General features: G+C 37.6%; 1 protein-coding gene across 12 annotated transcripts in view; it reads right to left on the bottom strand.

Annotated features, from left to right (window-relative positions):
* The window catches only part of RPS6KB1 (ribosomal protein S6 kinase B1), a 43,740-nt gene extending 19,589 nt beyond the window's left edge, over positions 1 to 24,151 (bottom strand). For 2 of the 12 annotated variants that reach the window (XM_045070364.1, XM_045070363.1), the window contains exons 1-7: positions 23,907 to 24,137; positions 15,886 to 15,935; positions 14,759 to 14,879; positions 13,184 to 13,252; positions 4,609 to 4,756; positions 2,239 to 2,296; positions 693 to 793 (exon numbers count right to left, since the gene is read on the bottom strand). In XM_045070364.1, coding sequence (XP_044926299.1) covers positions 693 to 793; positions 2,239 to 2,296; positions 4,609 to 4,756; positions 13,184 to 13,252; positions 14,759 to 14,879; positions 15,886 to 15,935; positions 23,907 to 24,047 — 688 coding nt within the window. In that variant the 5' untranslated portion in view covers positions 24,048 to 24,137. Of the gene's footprint in view, positions 1 to 692; positions 794 to 1,352; positions 1,869 to 1,969; positions 2,043 to 2,238; positions 2,297 to 4,608; positions 4,757 to 4,987; positions 5,480 to 13,183; positions 13,253 to 14,758; positions 14,880 to 15,331; positions 15,395 to 15,885; positions 15,936 to 23,273; positions 23,381 to 23,906 lie in introns of those variants that run through there. The other 10 variants (XR_006603790.1, XM_045070370.1, XM_045070369.1 and 7 more) reach the window with 10 other exon arrangements.
* Positions 24,152 to 24,206: the final 55 nt, after the last annotated feature.

Genomic DNA, 24,206 nt, shown 5'->3' with positions numbered 1-24,206 from the left:
GCCTGGCTGGCTGGTTGCTCCTTTGGGGTATGAGTGACCTGAGAAGTCTACTGAGCCCAGATTACTCTTGCATAAATCAAACTGTCTCTAGCAGCATGTAGTTGTAATCAAGACTCAGTCTGTTCTACGTACAGCTGCACAGAGTATGAGCCTTTCTGATTTTTATGTTTGTTGTTATGAACACCAAGAATAAACTGATGCCTACTAAACATTTTCTTTCCAAGGCTACATCAAATATTTTGGTTCAATTCTAATCCTTTTCTACAGCATTAATAAAATTTATCATAAAAAGTACTGCTTCTAATATTTATGCATCTTTTTTCAATAAGGAAAACTCAATTTATAGGGTTAAGATCTACTTTCCAATTTAAGGGACAAACCAAAACTAAAGTTGGGACTGGCTTTTGGCTCACATGTTATGTAAAGATTTCAAAAGAATGATAAGCTATAAAGAGCAAGGATTAAACCAGAAAACACAGTTAAGTGGTTAGTTATTCCTAACTTCCTCTAATCTCATCAATCACAATTATCTAAATACTTAAATCTCAGCAAGCATTATGATGCCATAAATTGTGAGGGAGGAGTGTATAACAGAAGTTACATGACTATGGGGCTTTGAAAACGACCATGACCTGGGTGGGAGGATTTTAAGATGATTATTTACTATAGAATTGTTTACAGTATATCTCCACCTTGGTGATTAAGCATGATATTCTCCGGCTTCAGGTCTCTGTAGATGATCCCCTTTTGATGTAAATGCCCCAAAGCCATGGAGATTTCTGCCAAATAAAAGCTGGAAACAAAAGTGATTTAATAAAATTAAAAAGAGTAATATATTCAAAGCAGTTTATGTATGGAGCAAAATTCCTTGAAAGAAATAGACATGCACCAAAGACCAAATTAGTGGGGATGGGGGTGGGTATGGGGGAAAGAGATGGCACAGGATGCTGCCAAAAGGCATGGTGACATTTATGTTTCACTTATTTAGTGAAACTATAAAATGTTTTCTTTAGAACATACTACTAATTTCAAAAAAGTCCAGAATATGCCAAACTGTCACTGGCTTTTGTTCTGTTCCTAATAGGAATTAGGACAATAGTCATTCAGATCAAAGCAAATTTCTCCCACCCACCCCCAATTTTAAAATCCCATAGGACACAGGAACTTTGTTATTCTCAGAGATCAAGTCTTAGTTTCGAAAGATACCTTATAAATAATCTGACCCTTAGAAGCCCACTCATCCCTTAATACAGCTGCATTATTTATATACAGTTCATGCCCACAGTATCTGCCCTCCCTCCTGCCAGCCAGCCCACAACTATAAACTGTGTGACACTCAAATTTATCTACCTCAAAAGAATAAAGGGCTGAGTCAACCCTGTCTGGATTCGAAAAGCACAAGGCACTGCAATACTGGCTGCATAACAATGTTGCAATCCTGCAGATTACTCCAGGATGGAGAGGGTGTGTCCTAGAGGACTGAGGCAGTTTCACAGCCAGCAGGACCACAAATACAGCCTCCAACAGGGCTCAGAGAGCCTCCTCCAAAAAAGGGTACTTCATCCCTAAGGCTCTTAAATGCAGCTTCTGTGTTAGAAAAGGCCTGAAATTAAACAATGGAATGCAGTTTGGTAATTAAAGTAGAAAAAAACATTTAAGTGTTTTCTATTCAATTAATGTGTAGGATAAACTGATTTATTGTTACCCAATACTGTCATCTCACAAAAGGATGTGTATATTTTTAATTTGAAGCAGATGCCATCTTAAGAAATATAAGGGTAGATCCCATCCTGGCCATAGAATCAATCCACAGATGATGTGTGCCGGCTTATCACCTCCCTAAGACTGCACCTTGGGAACTGGAAAGTCTAAAAAAAAAGAGGAGATGATTTCTGATACTTTCCATTGTTCCAGACATAAAGTTTCACCGGAAAACCACACTCACCCACAGCCAAGGCAGGCAGCTTACCAATTCAAGGAAAGAAAGCCCCAGTGAGAATGGTTCTGTTAGGAACTGGCGTGAAGAGCGTTCCACCCAAGGCCTGGGGGCAAAGGAATGATGTGACCTCCAAAATCTGCCCCATCCCAAAGATACTTCTCCCCCTTGAAGTCCTGAGTGACTGACTGGCTCCAGAACAATTTACTGAATCATTTGGCTGCCCACAGTAGGAAAAGGGCTTTGCTTTTAATTATATGAATCATTACCTGAATCCATGCAACTGTAAAAATTTCACTTACCAGGCTGTGTCTTCCATAAATATTCCCTCTCTTTCTAACTGCATAAATAATTCTCCTCCTGCGAAGAAAAGGAAAAGGGCTTAGAAATAAAACAATTTTCATTTCCAACCCATTTCTAATGAGAAGGTTGTGCTTTCTCTTTTAACTACAGTTAAAAGATAGCAGTTCCTTAAAACTAAAAAACAGATCCTAAAAACTATAGGTTTAAAACTAAGTCTTCAGGATTCTATTTTTGCAGTGTTCTTATTCTTATGTGAAAACTACGTTTTGGAATTCTAGGTTTTACATCTTTAAACTTCAAAATAGTTCAAAGATTCCAGACCTGAGGTTAAAAAAGTAATCTTGGTTAAAACTTCTCTCACATTTTATCCTAAGCAGAAAAATGTTAGTATATAATTAAGCCACCCTTACAAATTACAATTAGTGAATGCCCTTATTCCATATTTTCAGATCTCTTAATCTAGATTAATCTAGCAGCAGCTTTATTAAAAGCATGACATTGTTTTGAATATCAAGATAATAACAACTTATATTCCATTGAATAATCTTAGAATACATGAGCCCGCAATGATGTAAATCAATGAAGAGATCAATAAATTAGGTTTTAAAATGGGAGAGAAGGAAAAGCTCTTTGTTACAGCAGAATGCCAAATAAATAAATGAGGCATGACGGAATAAGAAAAATCACTTGGCAAACATTACAGTTAATTGTTTCAAGCAAGAATCAATGAATGCTAAAACTGTATATGAAAGCTTGATGAGAGATAAGATATTTCAATAATCCCAAAGTATCTCAAGATACTTATTCATTACAAAGGGTAAACTTCTCCAGGGAAAAAATTGGCCAACACCACCTTATAAATGTGATCAAAGTGAACATCAACAGCAATGGGACAAAGATATAACATCATGTACCTCCTGATCTGACAGAAGACACAATGCCACTTCAATGGTCCTCCCCAAATGCATAACCTGAATCTAATCTTGAGGAAACATCAGATAAGCCCAAATTGGTGCATTCTACAAAATAACTGGCCTATATTCTTAAAAAAGGTTAAGGTCACAAAAGATAAAGACTGAGGAACTGTTTAGGTTAAAGGGAGCTGAGAGATATTACTGTATCAATGTTAATTTCCAGTTTTGATAATTTTAGTAGAGTTAAGATACTGTCATTAATTTTAGAAAATATAAACTGGAGCATTTAGGGGTAATGGGAAATTATGTCTGAAACACTCACTTAAGCAATCCAGAAAAAAAAAGTGTGTTTATACATATACATGTATATATATATACATACACATACACATATATATACACACACATATATATGTATACATATACATATACATAGGGAGAGAAAAGAAGGATGAAACAAAACAACTGTAAAATGAAAACACTTGGGGAATCTAGGTGAAGAATACGTGGGAAGTCTTTGTACTGTTGCAACTTTTCTGTATAAATCCAAAATTGTCAAAATAAAGTTACTCAAAAAACAGCAACACAGTCACAAAAAAGTTGCTAAATTCTGCATCTTTCTGTTCCATGTTACAGGCCATTGTGGAACCTCTTTTTCAGAAAACTCAGATATCTTGGCTGGTAATAGATACCTGTGATTTAGAAATGATAAGCAACAAGGTTTGAGGAGGTAGTAATCCCTGGAAATTGTGGATGTCTTCCTATGTAAACTGCACAGTCTAGCAAAAAAGCTACATTCAACCAAAAAACTCTGTTTAGAGATGCAATTTTGAAAATATTTAGTATCTTAAATACTCTCAGTAAGTTTTCCATTTGAGTTTAGAAATGCTTTGATAGTTCATTGGAATTATAGTATCTTACCCCAGCACAGTCAATGCGATGGCTCTGTATCAATTAGGTGTTTGTTATTTTAAGTATGATTACAAAGGGATTAGGATTAAAATAAAATTTCACAGATGGGGGAAAAAACCTAACCTTTAAATCTCTTCATATTTGGGGGCGCCTGGGTGGCTCAGTGGGTTAAGCCGCTGCCTTCAGCTCAGGTCATGATCTCCGGGTCCTGGGATCGAGTCCCGCATCGGGCTCTCTGCTCAGCAGGAGCCTGCTTCCTCCTCTCTCTCTCTCTCTCTCTCTGTCCTGCAAAAAGAAAAAATCTTTAAAAAAAATAAAAAAAAAAAAAAAAAAAAAAAAAAAAAAAAAAAAAAAAAAAAAATCTCTTCATATTTGTCTGCAAAAAGAAACACATGACATCTAAATTTCTTATGTCAATGTATTTGTCAATTTTAAGAACTATTGAATCACATTGGGGAAAAAGCATTTTTTCCATTGGAAAATAATGTTTAACCCAGTTTCTGGAGCAAAGGCAAATAATTACACCAAACTGAGTGTACTGACCGCTGAGATACTCAAGGATGAGGTAGAGTTTTCCACCGGTCTGAAAGGCATAAATTAAATCCACAATGAAGGGATGCTTTACTTCCTCCAGAATATTCCGTTCTGCTTTTGTATGAGCTGTATCTTTAGCATTTCTTACTATCATTGCCTAAAGGAAAAGAGATGATCTATAAGAACAAAACAGTAGACATTTTTATTCTATAGTAACTGGAAATTCTATTTTGTGTTCTTCTTGCCAATAGTTTAATATTTAATATAATTAATTTAATTATAGTTCTCACCAGAGACTGAGATAGGAGTAATGGAAGTCATTCACTTCTTATATATATCTGCACTGTTTCGATTTTTTGCACTGAACATGTAAATAACCTAAAGATACCTTTTTAAAAAATGTAAACAGATGAAGTTTATTCATATGTTCACTAATTATTCTATGTCTACTATGCTCCAGGCTCTGTAATAAAAAGAAGAACGAACAGAAGTCTCCAGCTATTAGGAGTCCAAAGTCTCAGGGAAGAGAGAGAAGTCAATGCAGGTAAACACAAGGTGCTATGGGAGAAGAGAGAAACTATAGCTAACATGGCAAGAAGTGTACTGGGAGGTGGCAATACCTAAACTGTATCATGAAAAATATTAAAATGAAACACAGAGGATAAAAAAAGCATTTCCAGTGCAAAACAGGCTTGACAGGACATGTCTAGGTAATCTATAAGTAGTTCAATACGGTTAGAAGTGACTAGACATTAGGCTGGTGTTGTAGGTGGAGACCAGGAAATGGAAGGCCTAGGTACCCAGGCAAAAGCGCTTGAATCGGGCGCCTGGGTGGCTCAGTGGGTTAAGCCGCTGCCTTCGGCTCAGGTCATGATCTCGGGGCCCTAGGGTTGAGTCCCACATCGGGCTCTCTGCTCAGCGGGGGGCCTGCTTCCTCCTCTCTCTCTCTCTGCCTGCCTCTCTGCCTACTTGTGATCTCTGTCAAATAAATAAATAAAATCTTTAAAAAAAAAAAACAAAAAAGCACTTAAATCTTATCTCAGAGGCAGAGGAAAAATGTTAAGGTTCTGAAAATGAGTAATCTTTGGCTTTAAGACAGTTTTAGTAGTAGTTCGGAGTTTTAGGGAAGAAATGAGACTAGCTGGGGGGCTAATAACAGTAAACTAAATTAAGTAAGACCTGTATCTAAAAAAATGAAGGTGGGGGGCATTTGTGGTTCAGTCAGTTAAACGTCCAATTCTTGATTTTGGCGGCTCTGGTCATGATCTCAGGGTGGTGAGACTGAGCCCCACATTGGGCTTCATGTTGGTCATGGAGCCTACTTAAGATTCTCTCCTTCTACCCCTCCCAACCCCACCTCTCTAAAAAAAGAAAGAAAGAAAGAAAAAAGAAAAAGGAAGGTGGGAAAAAAGAAAAGGTATCATCAGCACTTGCTGACTAGGTTGAGAAGAAATGATGATACCATGGTTTCTGCATAATTAATAGGACAATGATTATCATTCAATAACAGGAAATGAAAGTCAAAACAGTTTTAGGAAAATGATGCATTATTTTGGATATGTACGGTCTAAATTAAATTCTAGGACTAAGTTCTGGTACATCTCCAGTAACATGAAAAACATACACACAAGATCAGTAGTTGCAATATTATTAAAGTGCAATATTAAAAACAACTTAAATGGCCATGTATAGAATACTGGATAAAAACCTATAGACTATCGACCTAATGTGTAAAAAAAGCTTTAAAAAGAACAGGGAATTTCTCTGTGAAACCAAAACAAAACCAAAATCAGTACAAAAGAGCATATATGGCATAACAGTATTATATAGTATACCACCTTTTGTGTCAGAAAGGGGAAATAAGAACATGTACATGTATCTCCTTATATCTTCAATAAGATAACTAAGATAAACCAAAAGCTAATGACAGTGGAAAGGTAAAAAAAAGTAATAGGACTAGACTTCTGCGAACACCTTCTGAGTAAAGCCTCAACGCTTTTAGCTTACCTAAAGTTTTTCTTTTTCTCTTACCTAAATCAAATATTATTGTGATTATAAAATAGGGGTTTTTGAATTCTGAACCATGCTAATGTTTTATATATTCCCAAAAATAAAATTAAATCAACAAGGATGGGGGAGGGAAATAAAACTATGAACACAACAGAAATACATAAATGCAACTGAATAGGGGCGCCTGGGTGGCTCAGTGGGTTAAAGTCTCTGCCTTTGGCTCAGGTTATAATCTCAGGGTCCTGGAATTGAGCTCCACATTGCACTCTCTGCTCAGCCGGGAGCATGCTTCCACCTCTCTCTCTGCCTGTCTCTGTGCCTACTTGTGATGTGCTTGTCAAATAAATAAATAAATAAATCTTTAATTTAAAAAAATTAGTAAATAGAATCACATAAGTAAACAAACCAGTTTTCTTAGCTTCAATGTAACAGAGAGGTAAATTAAGGATGAATTAAGTAAAGACCACTGAAGTCAGCCATTAGGAGATTGGTGGTGACAAGAGTTTCATTGAAATAGTAGAGTCATTAAGTCAAAATAGAGTGAATGAAAAAAATAATAAAACATGACTTCTCAAGGGCGCCTGGGTGGCTCAGTGGGTTAAGCCGCTCCCTTTGGCTCAGGTCATGATCTCAGGGTCCTGGGATCGAGTCCCGCATCGGGCTCTCTGCTCAGCAGGGAGCCTGCTTCCCTCTCTCTCTCTCTCTGCCTGCCTCTCCATCTACTTGTGATTTCTCTCTGTCAAATAAATAAATAAAATCTTAAAAAAAAAAAAAAAACATGACTTCTCAAGAAATTCAGCTAAGAAGGCAAAGAGGGTAGAAGCTATCGAAAGACTTTGTGTGAAAGAAGGATCTGTTTTACTAAATATGGCAAAAGCACCAATATACATAAACAAAAAAAGAAGTCAGAACAGAGGATGGAAAAACAGAAAGAAGTGACAAAGACCCCTACCAGGCAGAAAGGAATGGGATCCAAAACATAAGCAGAAGGCTTAACCTTGAAAAGGAGGAGGAATACATCTCCTACTAAACACTGGAGAGAAGGAAGTAAAGACAAGTAAAAATGCAGATTAATATGGTATGAGGGGTAGGGATCAGAACAGCAAGTGGAAGGAAATCACATGTGACAGCCTCAAATAGGAAGAAGCAGTGTACTAAAGAGTTAAGAGGGACTGATAACAGTTACAGAAAATGAAAGTTGTCTGGTAACATGGAGAAAAAAAGTTGGTGGGGCACCTGGGTGGCTCAGTCTGTTAAGTGTCTGCCTTCAGCTCAGGTCATGATTCCAGGGTCCTGGGATCGAGCCCCACATTGAGCAGGGAGCCTGCCTCTCCGTCTCCCTCTGCCTAACACTCTCCCTGCTTGTGCCCTCTTTATCTCTCTCTGTCAAATAAATTAAAAAATCTTTAAAAAAAAAAGAGAGAGAGAGAAACAGCTGATGAATACTTAGGGTCCAAATGATTTGGGTACTATTAATTTGTCCTAGCAGCAATCTATAAGCTTATGTGATTTCTGCCAGCAATGCTCAGTAGCTGAGATAAAAGAATAAAAGAGTATGAAAAACTGAACTATTAGGAGTAGGACTTTCCTAAAAATAAGGTCAATGGGGCTAGCAAGAACTAAAATGGCAGATCATGCTGATTATACCAGATTCAGAATAAAGTGAAATAAGAAGGGGGTCAAGAACTTTAGCAAAAAAAACCCAAAACGGTCAAAGAACTAAAAGGTTGAGAGCCAAAGACCAAGCATTGTGAGAATAAAGAAGTGAGAAAGTTATTGTTCTATTATAGTCCAACACTTCAGAGGTGGAGAATACAGCCATGGGGGCTGGTAAAGTGGAATGGAGGTGAAAGCTGATAGAGTTGAGATCAGGGAATTAGAAGGCTAGGCTACTGATTACTTATTTAATATAAGGACAGCAAAGATATACAGGATGACTAGGCTTAGGAAGGAGAAAAAAGAATGATAAATACTGAGGGAGGTTTCAACCTCAAAGTAGAAAGGATTTTGACCACAAGATAGAAAAAAAAATTGTAAGAATAAGCTTAACAATTCTTCCCTTGAATTATATGGTAAGCAGAGTGAGAGGAAGAGAACACATTTGCCTCAAATCCTAAATCTCAGTATCTAGCATAATGCCTGGCACATTACCAGTTCTCAACTGATTCAATAAAAGAAGGAATGAAACAAGTATGATCAATCTGTTAACCACAAGCCTTTAGCCAAACAGTCTAAAATTTACAGTGTGGGCTAAACTAATGCCATGGGCAACAGTACTTTGCTTCCAAGGTACATCTTTGTTGCAACTGGTGGGAAAGAGAGTCTTTTCCTCAACATTTCACCCTGAGAAAATACCCAAGTAGTACCATTCTTGTAAAAAAAAAAAAAAAATCCCAGAATAACTGAAAAATTCAGACAAACTGTCCAGATGTAAACACCATTTAAGATAAAGAGACATGTCGGGATGCCTGGGTGGCTCAGTTGGTTAAGCAGCTGCCTTTGGCTCAGGTCATGATCCCAGCGTCCTGGGATCGAGTCCCACATCGGGCTCCTTGCTCCGCAGGGAGCCTGCTTCTCCCTCTGACTCTGCCTTCCACTCTGTCTGCCTGTGCTCGATCTCGCTCGCTTTCTCTCTGACAAATAAATAAATAAAATCTTTAAAAAAAAAAAAAAAAAAAGATAAAGAGACATGTGATTCTACTCTGATTTCATCTTCAAGACTGGAAAAAGACATGTTCTTACCACATACCGAGTTCAAGAGGGTTAATAATAATAAAATCAGAATAAAGAAGCTCGAAGGCAGCAATCTGTCATCTTATCTAGTTAGGAATTAAAATTCTGGACTTAACCCTAGCACCTCTTCACTTTCATTATTTATACTGTGAGCTTGTTTTCAGGGACAGCAAGGAAAACATGAAACAGCATCTGACTCTCTAGCCACGCTTGGGGAAAGAAAAACCCTGAGACTGGGAAGGAGTGGTAACTAAGCACATGGAGAGGCAATCACGTTAGGTCTTAGATATAAGTCTATGGATTTCCCAGTACTCTGTGCCTATCCACCATCAGTAGAAAAACAACACCCTCTTCTTTTCATTTAAGGTGCCCATGCCAGAAACATATTTGACTTAAGACAGAACTGTGACTAATTATGGTCAGCCTTGATTATAAAATATATCAAAAGGAATAAATTGGGTGCCTGGGTGGCTCAGTGGGTTAAGCCACTGCCTTCGGCTCAGGTCATGATCTCAGGGTCCTGGGATCGAGTCCCGCATCGGGCTCTCTGCTCAGCAGGGAGCCTGCTTCCTCCTCTCTCTCTCTCTCTGCCTGCCTCTCTGCCTACTTGTGCTCTCTGTCAAGTAAATAAATAAAATCTTTAAAAAAAAAAAAAAAAAGGAATAAATTAACCTAAGAATCTTGACCAGTACTTCTTTCAACATTTCTAGGACAAGCATTATTATATTATCTCCATCATTAATCTCAAATGATTCCAATGGGAAAGCCAGACAGCAGATTAATACTGACTTATTGATATAGAAAGTGAAGTTCAGAATATCTAAACTGGTTCTTTTAAGACAATCACCAGGGGTGATTTTAGCTGGCTCCGTCAGAACAGCATGTGACTCTTAATCTCGGGTCATGAGTTCAAGAGATTACTTGAATAAACAAACAAATCAAAAAAAAAAAAAAAAAAGACAGGGGTGCCTGGGTGGCTCAGTGGGTTAAGCCGCTGCCTTCGGCTCAGGTCATGATCTCAGGGTCCTGGGATTGAGTCCCACATCGGGCTCTCTGCTCGGCAGGGAGCCTGCTTCCCTCTCTCTCTCTGCCTGCCTCTCTGTCAAATAAATAAATAAAATCTTTGAAAAAAAAAAAAAAAAAAGACAATCACCAATAAAGTTGTGGTCATATTTGTTCCTCAGCTTTTAAATTAATAAGTCATGTATATTGCTTAAGTAAAAATTAGGAAGATAAGGACTGAAGTATTATAAACCCTGTAATTTTTGTTAAAAGTCGTTTTGATTGTCTTTTAATACAGTTTTCTACTAAGACTTGTTTTAAGACAGTGTGATCTTCTCAGAAATTAATCCCAAACAAAAAGAACAAGAAACCAAACACACATAACCCATTTTCAATAAAACTAGGAAATGCATTTAACTCCACACATCAGGAGGTAAAGAAAACAGAGTGGTTTAAAGCAATGGTACATGACTCAGTGGAGTAGAATATGATCAAACCTAAATGCCTGCACAGAGAACTCAAAAGAAGTTGATTCCATCTATAGAACCCTAGTAGGTTCAAAAATTGGAGACAAAAATAAAAAGCAAGAAAGGAAAAAAAAAGTCATTAGGGACTACAGAAGGCAGAAGGTAGAGGACTAAAAATAGGTAGATTACTAACACTTGGAAAGGTGTACTCTCCAAGAAAAAAAAAAAAAAAGAGTGAAATATCAGATACAGAGTGAAGTGCTAAAGTAAAAACTTGACTTCAGTGAAGGTCTGCGTATTGGAAGGTTAAGATCTTCATCTCTTCTCTCCCATCCAGCTCCAGGATGCTTTTTCTATGCAAAAGAATAGAGGATCTTTGTCAGCACCAACTGACTACAGAAAATGATATCTGGAGGTTCTCAGTCAATTGCCAGCTAAAAACATGCCTTCCTACACAGATGGAGCTTGTGATCAGCTTTTCAGAATTTCACTCTTAAATATGAACAATCAGTAAAGGACACCAGGCATCTAAAGAAGACTTTTGACATGGAAGAAAGAGACTAAATCAAACTTAAAGCAAACAGGAACTTAGAAAAGAGATCTAATGCCTAGAAAAAAAGGACATTTCAAAGAATTATCATAAATACCCTCAGAGGAATAAGATAAGATAATGTACTCATAAAACAGTTGCTATAAAAAGAAAAAGTCAGTTAAGTGTCTACCTTCAGCTTGGGTTATGACCTCAGGGTCCTGGGACTAAGCCCCATGTCAGGCTCCCTGCTCGGCTAAGAGTCTGCTTCTCCCTCTCCCTCTGATACTCTGCCCCACTTGTGCTCCATCTCAAATAAACAGAAAATCTTTTTAAAAAAATAAATAAATAAAAGAAAAAAAATGGCAAAGCTCTGGGGAACCACAAATATTACAGCTTTAAAAAAATCAGTAAAAGGATTAGAAAACAAATTTCTAGAAAAATCTCAGAAAGTAAACAAAAAGACAAAGAAGCAGACAAATGGAAAAGATAAGAAAAACAGATGATCAGTCCAGGAGGTGCAATATCCAACTAACTATAAATCCAAGAAGAGAAAACAGTAGAGGGAGAAATTATCAGAGATCATATAAGAAAATCTCCCACAGATTGAAGGACTGGAACTCTCAAGATTCAAAGAGTAAAAATAAAGAAAATAATAAGAATCAAAGGAAGATAAATATACCACTGTAGAAAATTCAGAACAGAAACTAAAGAAAATTTTAGATATTTTAAAAGAAAAATAGATCTCTAGGGACATCTGTGTGGCTCAGTGCATATGTGCCTGCCTTTGGCTCAGGTCATGATCCCAGGGTCCTGGAACTGAGTCCCACATCTGGCTCCTTGCTCAGCGGGGAACCTGCTTTTCCCTCTGCCTGCCTCTCCCCCTGCTTGTGCTCTCTTCCTCAGCCCTGACAAATAAATAAATAAAATCTTTTCTTTTTTAAAGATGTTAAATATACAAATAAATAAATAAATAAGAAAAATAGATCTCTAAAGAAATGGGAATTGGGGGTGCCTGGGGGGCTCAGACAGTTAAGTGTCTGCCTTTGGCTCAGGAAGCCACTGGTAGATGGTCACCACAAGAGGCAACAAGGGAATTAACAATGATAAAGGAAGATATGGGATCCAGGACACAAAGACTCCAACACTGATGGAGCCAAAGGGATTCCAAGGATTGTGACCAAAGTCCAATAATGGCAGCTATGCCTCCAGAGCTACCAATACAGGCAGGAATGGGGGACAGAAGGTTTTGATGGTATATCTACAGGAAAATAAATGGAACTGATAGACAACCTAGTAAGTGGGACCATAGAACATTAACCTAAACAGAGTTGTTGGAAGGCATGAGAAGACAACAGTAGACTCAAAGAAAATGAAGCAAAATCAGAATATAGGGAAAAGGGAGGAAGAAGTAAAAGAGAATAGAGTGGAAATCAATACATATTTCTAAAACTGCTGTATTAAGTGACAGCAGAACTTGCCTATTACTTAGAAATGGAGACCAGAACAAAGAGCTAAAAGAGTTACCTCAGAGGAAAATTAAAAGAGCTCTCCTCTCCATGTTCACTAAGCAGAAAACACGAATACCAATAATGAAACACCTCACATTCTAAGAGGACATGTAGTATTGTGTTATAGATTTTCTTGACTGAGAATTTTAGGCCAAAATGTGGATTTTATAGCAGTTAACAATAAAGTTGGGGAGGGATGCCTGGCTGGCTCAGTGGGGCATGCAATTCTTGATCTCAGGGTCATGGAATTCACCCCCTATGCTGGGCATGGAGCTACTTAAAAAAAAAAAAGTAGAAGAAGAAAAAGGACCAAAAAGGAGGAAAGGAATCACCTTTTTAAGCACCTTCATGGCAAATATCTTCCCAGTATTTGCTCCTGTTACTTTTCGAACTTGAAAAACCTGGATAAAAAATAAAAAAGTGTTTGTTACTAAAAGCTAAACTAGGTTAGTCACACTCCCTTAATTCCTATTTATAGAAAACAGATACAACAGTTTATATTCTTATAAAAACTAGTAACACAAAGACTGTGCAAAAATGATAAGCTGAAAGAGCAGACTATATTAAAGCTTTAGTAATGAAATCTGTGAAACATGGGACTGTTCTATTTGGTCTGCTGACATCTGGTGGCCAAGTCGGTCAGTGATCATCTAATAATGAACAATCTATATAACTTTATACACAAAATCCAAGTTTGCTTGGAAAAAGCTATAATCAGGGTTCTCAGAGGCAGAATACCAAAAGTAAAAATTATAAATTATTTTGTAAATTTCTTCTAGGAGTGCCACTTTTCTTGCTTCACATAAAACTTTAATAATAGTTGACAGGAATTACTGTTTACCTATTCCTTAAAATGGCTAACTATATAAAACTTTATCATGCAATAGCTAAAACAATGTGAGACTCAAAGTGCATGTGTTCCACATTCAAGATGATTAGAACAAATCAGAATGTGTCCTTAAGCCTAAGAAGAAACTACAAATGTCATGCAATGAAAAAATTAACACTACACAGTAGCATAAATAGTTCTTAAACTTAACTACTAAAATGTTATCTAAATTCTACCTTTTGATAAAGAATAGCTAGGTATAAATTTTCCTGGACAGCACACATAAAGATAAGGTCATATGTTAGAAAGACGTGGGCAAAATATGAAGCTAAGCAGTTCTCTTCCTTTTTCTTCTCCCTTCTTAGATTCTTCAGCTTCCCTAACTAAACCTCCAAATACTGCAAGTCAAAGAAAACCAATTCAGATTTAGATCTCAGTAACATTTAGCAATATGCCATGCCCATTAAAAGTAAGGAATGGTTTTTTAAGAGGATACCTATAGAGGATACCCTTTAATCAAAAGAAGGAAGGATTCCTCTAATAACAGACTTTGACTGGCAACGTTGTCTATTTATTTATTCAACAAATATTGACTGAGTGCCTATTATGTGTCAGTCTTTTATGTTTATGTTGGGAGGAAGAGAACTTCTGTACATCCTCCAAAGAGTATCAGATTAAGCGATCATATCCTTTGCTGACAGCTAGCAAAGACTGAAGAGGACTGCTGAACGAGTATATACAGGGCGGGGGGTTATGGGGGGTAGGGAACAAAAAAATCAAAGAAGATGGGAACAGGGAGGGAGACAAACCATAAGAGATTCTTTATCTCACAAAACAAACTGAGGGTTGCTGGGGGTGGGGGAGTAGGGATAGGGTGGCTGGGTTATGGACATTGGGGAGGGTATGTGCTATGGTGAGTGCTGTAAAATGTGTAAGCCTGATGATTCACAGACCTGTACCCCTCGGGCAAGTAATACATTATATGTTAATAAAAATTAAAAAAAAAATTAACCTATCCCCCACCAAAAATTAACCTACCCAAACAGACAATAGCTCTTATTTCAAAAATACTTCCTACCTTTCCATAGCCCCCTTTACCAAGTACCCGAAGTAGCTCAAAACATTCTGGTCTGATTTTTTCTGGCCCTCTGTTCACACTAGTTTCCGAAATTTCAAATTTCTCACAATGTTCCATGCCACTGAGAAGAAAATTAAAACCAAAAGTAAATTCTCAAAAAGTTAAATTACCTTCAGTTTACTATAATTTAATACAAATAAGTAAAAAGGAAAAGGTACATAACAAATTTACTATCTGTACTCTCAATAAACTAATGATTCAATGACAAGGTAAGTCAAGATTAGGATGACTTGATAATTGCTTATCTGCTTGTTTACAGAATATGCTACTTATTTTTTGAAACACTGAGCACCCCCAAACTAAGATAAAATTAGAACAAGTTTATTGAGCAAGTTGACAAAGGAAAAAAGTCTTCTGGCTATTCATATTTAGTTCATTCAAAATGTCTATGAGACTAGGTATTATCCAACTTCATTTAGCAACTTCAGAAAATCTGGGAACTTTGTAAAAGTACCCGATTAGTTCAAGTCTTTATGCTACAAAAATTCTTGCTAAGAGAATGTATCCATGCACCTTTCCATAGCTACTATTAGCTTGCTTTAAAGACTCCAAAAGTGGCATTTAAGTGGCAATTTGTTCCTTCAATGCTTTTTATATGAGAGATCTTGGTCTACCCCCAACCCATGGTTTTTACTTAAGTTTGGGGTATAGAGCAGATTAATCACCATTTTCACTTAACAGAGTTTGCCTAAGATGGCTTGAAATCTCTGTATGAATGACATATTACAAGTAGAACAAAAAACATTGGACTTTGAAGGCATTTCTAAAAATTTTATTTTTAAGAAAGAAAAGTTGACTCTATTAACCTAGTAAAAATTTCTAACCCATTCAGACTCATATTCATTCTAGTGTTAATCAGAATGAATATCTTTCTCTTAAAATCTATATATGATCTCAAAACCTGGATATATTACTATATTAGAGCTAAACTCAATAAACCAAGTTCACATATATGACTAGATAATTAAGAAGAGATTACTGGAATCACATGATGGCTACAAACTAGAACTTATAAAACCTACTTGTAAAGAAAGACAGCACAATGAAATCTTTTCATATAAACTTACAGTTCATATGGTCCAACTCCCCCATGGTCCATGCTTTCATTTAACTGACCCTGAAAAATACGTTAAAGTTGTAAAAATAAATAACCTCATAAACATAAAATCAAAATATGTAATGCTTCACCCTACTACAAAAAGAGAAATGAATGAAATAAACCAGCTTAAAAACTCTCTATACTTTAATAACAGGCAAATGTCATGATGAACAAAATAAGGTACACAGTACCACAGGGATTTCATTTTTAGTTTTCTATGACAATTACGCTACCGATTCTACTCAATAATGATCTACAAAAAAAAAACTGGATGATAGCTCCTTTAAAAATTACATTTATTCAAAAGATAAATTTTGTGTATTGTGAAACTAAAGACATCAGCTTTTAAGTATGAATTACTAAATCAAATTATTTACAAAAAGTGCTCTGATATGATATGATACACAAGACTAACATAACATGTAACTACAACCTAACTAAGCCTATAGTAACCACAACCAGTCCAAGACACTATGCTGTATGATGTGGCTGATCAAAGCAAAATAATTAAGAATCACCCTCAAATTGTCAAGAGTCATGCCAGCCGAACATTTATTCTGACCACAGTATAGATCTAAATAAAAGACATTCCAAGTTCATGGATCTGATGACTTAATACTGTTTAAAATGGTTATACTAGCCAAACTGGTATATAGGTTCAACACAATCCTATCAAAATCCCAGGTTTCTTTCTACAGAAATTGACAAGCTCACTATAAAACTCATACAGAAATGCAAGGGACCCAAAATAGCTAGAACAATCTTGAAAAAAGGAGAACAAAGTCGAAGAACTGACATTTCCTTATTTTAAAATGTATTTACAACAAAGCAACACCAACGAAGGCAATGAGATACTGGTTTAAGGACAGACATATAGATAAATGAAATAGAAATGAGTCCAGAAATAAACCCTTACATTATGGTTAACTAATTTTTTACAATGAGCCAAGAAAATTCAATGGGAAAGAGACAGTCTTTCAATAAATGGTCCTGGAACATTTGGATATCCACATGCAAAAAAATTACTTCAGTTCTCTACTTCACACCATATTCCACCACACTAAAAAATTAACTTAAAATTCATCACAGGCCTGGGGTGCCTGGCTAGCACAGTTGATTGGATGTCAGACTCTTGGTTTCTGCTCTGTAGTTATCTCAGGGTCATGGGATTGAGCCCTACATCAGGCTCCACACTTAGCATGGAGTCTGCTAGCCATTCTCTCTCCCTCTCCCTCTGTCCCTTGACGTTCCATGTACATACTCTCTCTCAAATAAATAAGTAAACCTTTAAAAAAAAATTGATCACAGGCCTAAATATAAGAGCTAAAACTACAAAACTCCTACAAGAAACCTAAAGTAATTCTTCATGATCTTGGGATAGGCAATGATTACTTAAGACACATCACCAAGGGGCGCCTGGGTGGCTCAGTGGGTTAAGCCGTTGTCTTCGGCTCAGGTCATGATCTCAGGGTCCTGGGATCGAGTCCCACATCAGGCTCTCTGCTCAGCAGGGAGCCTGCTTCCCTTCCTCTCTCTCTGCCTGCCTCTCCATCTACTTGTGATTTCTCTCTGTCAAATAAATAAATAAAAAATCTTTAAAAAAAAAAAAAAAAAAGACACATCACCAAGGTGCACCTGAGTGGCTCAGTCAATTAAGCATCTGCCTTTGCTTAGTCCTGATCCCAGGGTGCTGGGATAGAGCTCCATGTCAGGCTTCCTGCTCAGCAGGGAGTCCGCTTGTCTCTCTGTCCCTGCCCCAACTTGTGCACGCGCTCTCTCTCTCTCTCTCAAATAAATAAATAAAATCTTTAAAAAAGACACATCACCAAAAGCACAAATGACTCAAGGAAAAAAAAACCAATAAACTGGACTTATTCAAAATGTAAAACTTTTGCACTTCAAAAGTGAAAAGAAAACCCACAGAGTAAGAATATATAAAGAACTTCTACAACTCAAAAATTTAAAAATAACGCAATTTTTAAAAAGTATGTTAGAATCTGAGCAGGTATTTCTCCAAACAAGATACACAAATGGTCAATAAGCACCTGAAAAGATGTTCAACATCATCAGCCATTACAGAAATGCAAATGCAAATCAAAATCACACTGAGATAACCCTTCATATCCACAGGATGGCTATAATTAAAAAGACAGAAAAGTAAGTTGCGCAAGAAGGAGAGAAATTAGAACACTGGTAAACTACTGTCAGGAATATAAAATGGTACAACCTCTTTAACAGTTTGGCAGTTTCTTGAAAAATTAAACGTAGACTTAACATATAACCCTGCAAATCTCCTCATAGGTATCTACCCAAGAAAAATAAAAATATATGTTCCATAAAGAGTTGGGTACAAATGTTCTTAGCAGCATTATTCACAACAGTCAAAAACTGAACAACTGCAATGAGTATCAACTGGTGAACTCATAAATAAAATGTGGTTGACACATACAATGGAATACAACTTGGTTCTATGTACATACTATGACATAGCTGATCTTCCAAAACGTCATGTTATGTAAAAGAAGCCAGACACAAAGTCCACATACTGAATGATTCAATTTATATGGAATGTCCAGAAAAAGCAAATTTACAGAGATGGAAAGTAGACCCCTGGTTACCTAGGGATAGAGGTGGCAGTAGTGACTCTAAATGGGCCCAGTTTCTTTTAAGGCAATAAAAATGTTTTAAAACTAAATTGCAGTGGTGGTTGTACAACTCTATAAATACACTAAAAGTCACAGAATTGCCAAAAAAAAAAAAAAAAAAAAACCCTGGGCAGTAGAAATTCAGTTATGAATATTATAAAATATAGCTTTAAAGTAAGTATTCTTGAATACAGTCTGGTTATGAGTCTTTCAATTTATATAAAAGGATATCCCTTAATTGGGCTCTCAATAATGATGTTTTTTTAAGTGCTGAATCACTAAATTGTATACCTAAAACTAATATTACACTGTAGGCTGACTAACTGGAATTTAAGTATTTTTTAAAAACGGTAAGTTTTTAAGTTTTTTTTTTTTTTTTTAAAGATTTTATTTATTTATTTGACGAGAGAAATCACAAGTAGTTGGAGAGGCAGGCAGAGAGAGAGAGAGGAGGAAGCAGGCTCCCTGCTGAGCAGAGAGCCCGATGCGGGACTCGATCCCAGGACCCTGAGATCATGACCTGAGCCGAAGGCAGCGGCTTAACCCACTGAGCCACCCAGGCGCCCCAAGTTTTTAAGTTTTTATTGAACATTTTAGAATAATTTATAAAATGTTTAGTTGAACATAACTTCCTTCAAAGGAACCAGTACAGGGGCGCCTGGGTGGCTCAGTGGGTTAAAGCCTCTGCTTTCAGCTCAGGTAATGGTCTCAAGGTCCTGGAATCAAGCCCTACATCAGGCTCTCTGCTCAGCAGGGAGGCTGCTTCCTCCTCCTCTCTCTCTTCTGCCTGCCTCTCTGCCTACTTGTGATCTCTGTTTGTCAAATAAATAAATAAAACCTTTAAAAAAAAAAAGGTACCAGTACACATTCAAGCTACACAAAGAAAACTGATAGTATTCTTAAACAAAGGATGCTTAAATGTCCCCCCAAAACTATAAGTTTTCAGCCAAAATTTACTCATGGTGTGAACAAGTCAGGATGAAGGCTAATACTAGGCATGTAAGTTTCAATGTTAGACTGAGCTAAATGGATGGGGCAATACCAAGGGGAAAAAAATTCTTGCAGTTTCAACTTGATACAGTTTCTTTTGTGGGGGGGTAGTAGTAGTTATGGTTAAAGGTTTTTTTGGTCTCCAGTGCTTCACATATAATGGCTTCACTTTAAAGACAAAAGACTAACTTCTCTCAAATGTGATAAAAGTAGTAATACATAATTGTTTTTACTTTAATGTTAGTTTTACTTAATTTTAAATTAAAGACCACAGGGTAGTTAACACTAAACCATGACTTTGAAGCCACCTAGAAAGATATGGCCTGCGGCTATATTTCATTTCCGAAGCCAGCCAGGCCTGTATTACCACCTCCATCTGTGTTTATAACTTCCTACCGTTACCTTCTGGAGCAGAAACATTTGAGGCACAATGCTTTTCTGTGGCCCACGTGACCGACAGAAAAGTCTCACACCTGAAGCATCAGGCTAACATTATATAATACATACACAATTCTTTCATAGGAAACTTTTCAGTTAGATTTTTTTTTTCCTCCGCTTTAAGCTTTATGACTTTTTATGACTTAATGCTTTTCTTCATGTGCTACTATGATTGACAACATGAATCCTGCTCACCTAAGAACTATTCAAGGTATGTTTCAAACCACCCACCAAACTATTTCCCAAGTTTTAAGTTAAAATTGTATATAAATTCAACTTAATATGCCTAAGATCCCAATCAAAGAGAGAACATTTCATAAAAATGTAAATAAGTTGTTACACAATGGGTGAAATATCCTTAATCCAGATATCCATTATACGGTTTATCCACTTGCCTGCTTGTCACAAACATTTCATTATAAAATAAGATTCAGAAAATCAATGAATTGGGAGAAAAGGAGTAAACCTTGCTCAAAATCTTGAGCTACTTAAAACTGCTTTATAATGCCTATTATAATGCAGGATAACTACTGATGTTTTTCTGTAATTTTTCGTAACAGTGAATATTTGCTTTAGCACTATATTTTTCAAAGCACTAAAAAATTTTAAACTTTTTGCTCAATAAAAATCTGATATCCCAATCTGAAACTCATGCAGTAAGCTTCTGTGACTACTTCAAATTTTGAATTAGTAGAGTAAAAATTAAGGATTAGTACTGTTTTTGTGTCTCTATAGAAAACAGAAGTTTACAACATCTTCATAATCTAATGAAACTCTCTAGAGGAAAACTTTCCCTTAGTTTCAACTCACTCTCCCCAAATTATACCACCACCAGTGAAAAACAAAAAAAAAGATCCAAACCCACCCATCCAGCCCCCTCCCCCAAAACGCTCTTACCCATTGCTTTTTAATATAGTCTTTTGAGGTATTCAATCAGGGTCTTTTCTTAGTTAAGAGACATTCAGCTTTATTCATAAATGCTTTCATTTACTGTCCTCATGAAGACATCCTTTACTAACTAAAGAATTAACTATGCTGTATAAACATATATATTGGTTAATATAAATTTAGCTAGTGTAACATATCTAAAAAGGCATATAGCTCTAACTAGGACCAATAATTTAAAAAACCCTACAGTTTCAAAAATGCAGCACCTCTGGTATAACTGCATTTATCAAGTCTCTAGGCAAAAATGAGGGTAAACTTGAACGTTTGGTTTTTTGACAATGAGTAAGACTGACAGCTGTATTTCCATGAACAAGCTAACTGCTTAATATGCCAGAATGTTTTAAGAGGACAATATTTTATATACTTTAACTCACATAATCCTCATCTTACAGAGAAGAAAGTAGTGTCAGATTAAGCAATTTATTCTAAATCATACAATCATAAATCATACAGCCACCTGGGTGGCTCAGTCAGTTAAGCGCCTGCCTTTAGCTCAGGTCATGATTCCAGAGTCCTGGGACAGAGCCCCATATCAGGCTCCCTGCTTGGCGAGCCTGCTTCTCCCTCTCCCTCTGTCTGGTGCTCTGCCTGCTTGTGCTGTCTCTCTCTCTCTCAAATAAGTAAAATCTTAAAAAAAAAAAAAAAAAAAAAAAAAAAAAAGCCACACAGCCAGTGACAATGCCTAGAGGGATTTGAATTAACTTTTAACCCACCACAAAGAGGTACAGAATGAACAAGACAAGTAAATGCAATGAAAAAGCTGTGCAATGAAGCCTGCAGGCTGAATGGAATCAGCAGACACTACTAGTTAACTACTAGTTATCTATGTAGTCTTGAGCAATCACCTCTCTGGTTTATGCCTCAGTTTCCTTGCTATACAATGATGAAGTGGGGCTTCTCTGAGACCAATGTTTTAAAAGCTTGTGTACTAAGTGTTGCATATTCACGACTACCCAGATTTTCCAAGATTCTAAACTTCTCTTGTTTTTCAGAATTTTTAGATTTTGTTTTAGAGAAACCTGGATGTCCACTGCATTTCCTCAAGTGGCCAACCCAATCCCATTCTCAACTCTTTTCACTTGTCTACCTTGAGGAATCTCTTGGAATAACACATTCAAAAGAAATATTTTCAACTCCAAAAGCATTGCTAAGTAAGATATATTCTACTGAAGGCTCTTCCTCAAAATCCTCTTTACCTTTGCTTTTTCTCCAAAGTTCCCCTCCCCAGGGTAGTAGTCTTATTTCTTTCTCTTTCATATTTCTACCAATCTCTCTGGCCTCCTCTTCCACACTCTCTCAAAACCTGTTTGCTTGTACCCAACAAAATGAATGTACAGGAGCAGGCCAAAACACATCTCAAGGAGATCCCATTTCGTAACAGAAATCTAAATACAGTGTTTTACTTTCAACTGCTTTAACATCTCCTGAATTACCCAGTTTTCCCCCTTGCCCCGCTCCAAAGCCGCTGCCATATGGAGCCAATATAATTAATGACAGTATGCAATACATAGTGAAAGTAATTCCATATCTGTTTCAAATTGTATGTCGTGTACCTGGAATTCTGCAGGCAAACATACTAAAAAGTATACAACTAAATACCCACCTTACAAACTGTGATTTTTATTTAGATTCATTTCATTATGAAAAAACAATTTATTTCAGCCCACTTAGTTTCTTACAATGTTCAAAGCTCTTTTTTTTTTTTTTAATAGCATCTCAATCTTTTGGCAACAAGCAGGGCACAACTTACTTTCCTGGAGAGGAAAATCAGGTAAGGAAAAGGGAAGTCTCTTACATAGAGCAAATATCTGACACCAGTCCTTAACTCATGTGCTCACCTAGACAGTGGGATTTAAAATCTAAATTATCATGAGGTTACCAGGAGTGATCATTTGCCCAGAATCAGTGACTTAGTATGACAACAGTATTTTTGAGCTTCAAGTGCAATTTGTGATTTTTCAATAACTTTATCTTGAAAAAAGAATGGTATTCCATAAAGAATAACAAACTATTAAGACAGCAAAGGTAAAACCAAGCTATGCATTAGGAAAAAACAATTCTAAATTTAGTACCCTAAATTACAGCAAGGAAAGCCCTCACACCACCATTCACAAGTCTCAGTACAAGCAATTTATTTTTGGCAAGCCAAATCACAGCTGTCAACGCTGGTTTTTTTCCACCCCCAAATTACACAAAGTATTTTGAAAAAAGGTAGACATCTTCAACTAGGGGGAAAGTTACAAATGCCGTGTGCCATTATAAATGCTTTAAGAAAAGAAAAAAAAAAAGTCACACGGAAGAGGGTGTTTAAAAAAAAAAAAGCAAACAAACAAACCCTGGAAGATGCAGCAGAGCCCCCTTGCTCCCGAAATAAAACTCCTGGTGGCTGTAACAGCAGCGGCAGCGCTACTCCCGACAGAAGTTTTCAGCTGTCACTTCTAACAGCTGAGCGCTTCCTAGGAGAGAAGCGACAGGCCGAGAAGAGAGGTGGTTGTGGGAGGTCTGAAGATTTAATACTTGAAAACTTACATTCGAAGGGAAACCCTTCCGCACTTCACCTGCACTTAAGGGACACCCAGAAAGCGCAGTCCTCCTCCCCCCAACACGCGCTTACACCACTCGCGCCCCGCCACACTCAAGTTCAAGAGCTAGAGGAATCGACCACGCGCCCTTTCTCGTTCCCTCCACAAATAGACTGCTCCCGGCTGCGCTGATCTAGGGCTACAGGCGCGACCTGCGGCTACAGGCGCAACCTGCACCTGCGAGCCCCAAAGCGGCCTCACACCTAGGGCCAGGTCCGCCCCACCCGCTCCCCTGCCTCGGACCGCGCGGCGCCTACGCTCCTCCTGGAGACTACTCGCGCCCCCCCTTCCCCGGGTCTCCGAGCTCTCCGACGCGCCGGGCTTCCAGGGCCCGCGCCGCCGCCCTGGCCCTGTCACCTCGGGCCCCCCGGGACCCCGGGCCTCACCCCCTCCTCCAGCTCATCCTCAGAGCCCGCGTCCTCTGGCTGGTCCAGGTCTATGTCAAATACTCCTGCCATGTCCTCAGCTTCCCTGTCTCGGAAGTCCGGCGCTGGGTAAAAGCCGTCCCGCCTCCGTCGTCGCCTCATGGGCCCGGACCCGCCGCAGCCACCGCCGCTGCTGCCGCCATCACCGGCTGCTTGGGCTCAGTGCGTCTGCGCCTAGGCCCTAGACTGGCTCCTCAAGTTCAGCGGTAGAGCATGCGTACAAGGTTGTGTGAAGCCGAACTGTGGGCAATGAACATGCGT

The sequence above is a fragment of the Mustela putorius genome, unplaced genomic scaffold, assembly GCF_011764305.1.
Source record: "Mustela putorius furo isolate JIRA1106 unplaced genomic scaffold, ASM1176430v1.1 tig00003962_pilon_pilon_pilon, whole genome shotgun sequence".
Classification (NCBI taxonomy): Eukaryota; Metazoa; Chordata; class Mammalia; order Carnivora; family Mustelidae; genus Mustela; species Mustela putorius.
The sequence above is the reverse complement of the archived record's forward strand: the minus strand, read 5'-3'. Positions and strand labels throughout refer to the sequence as shown.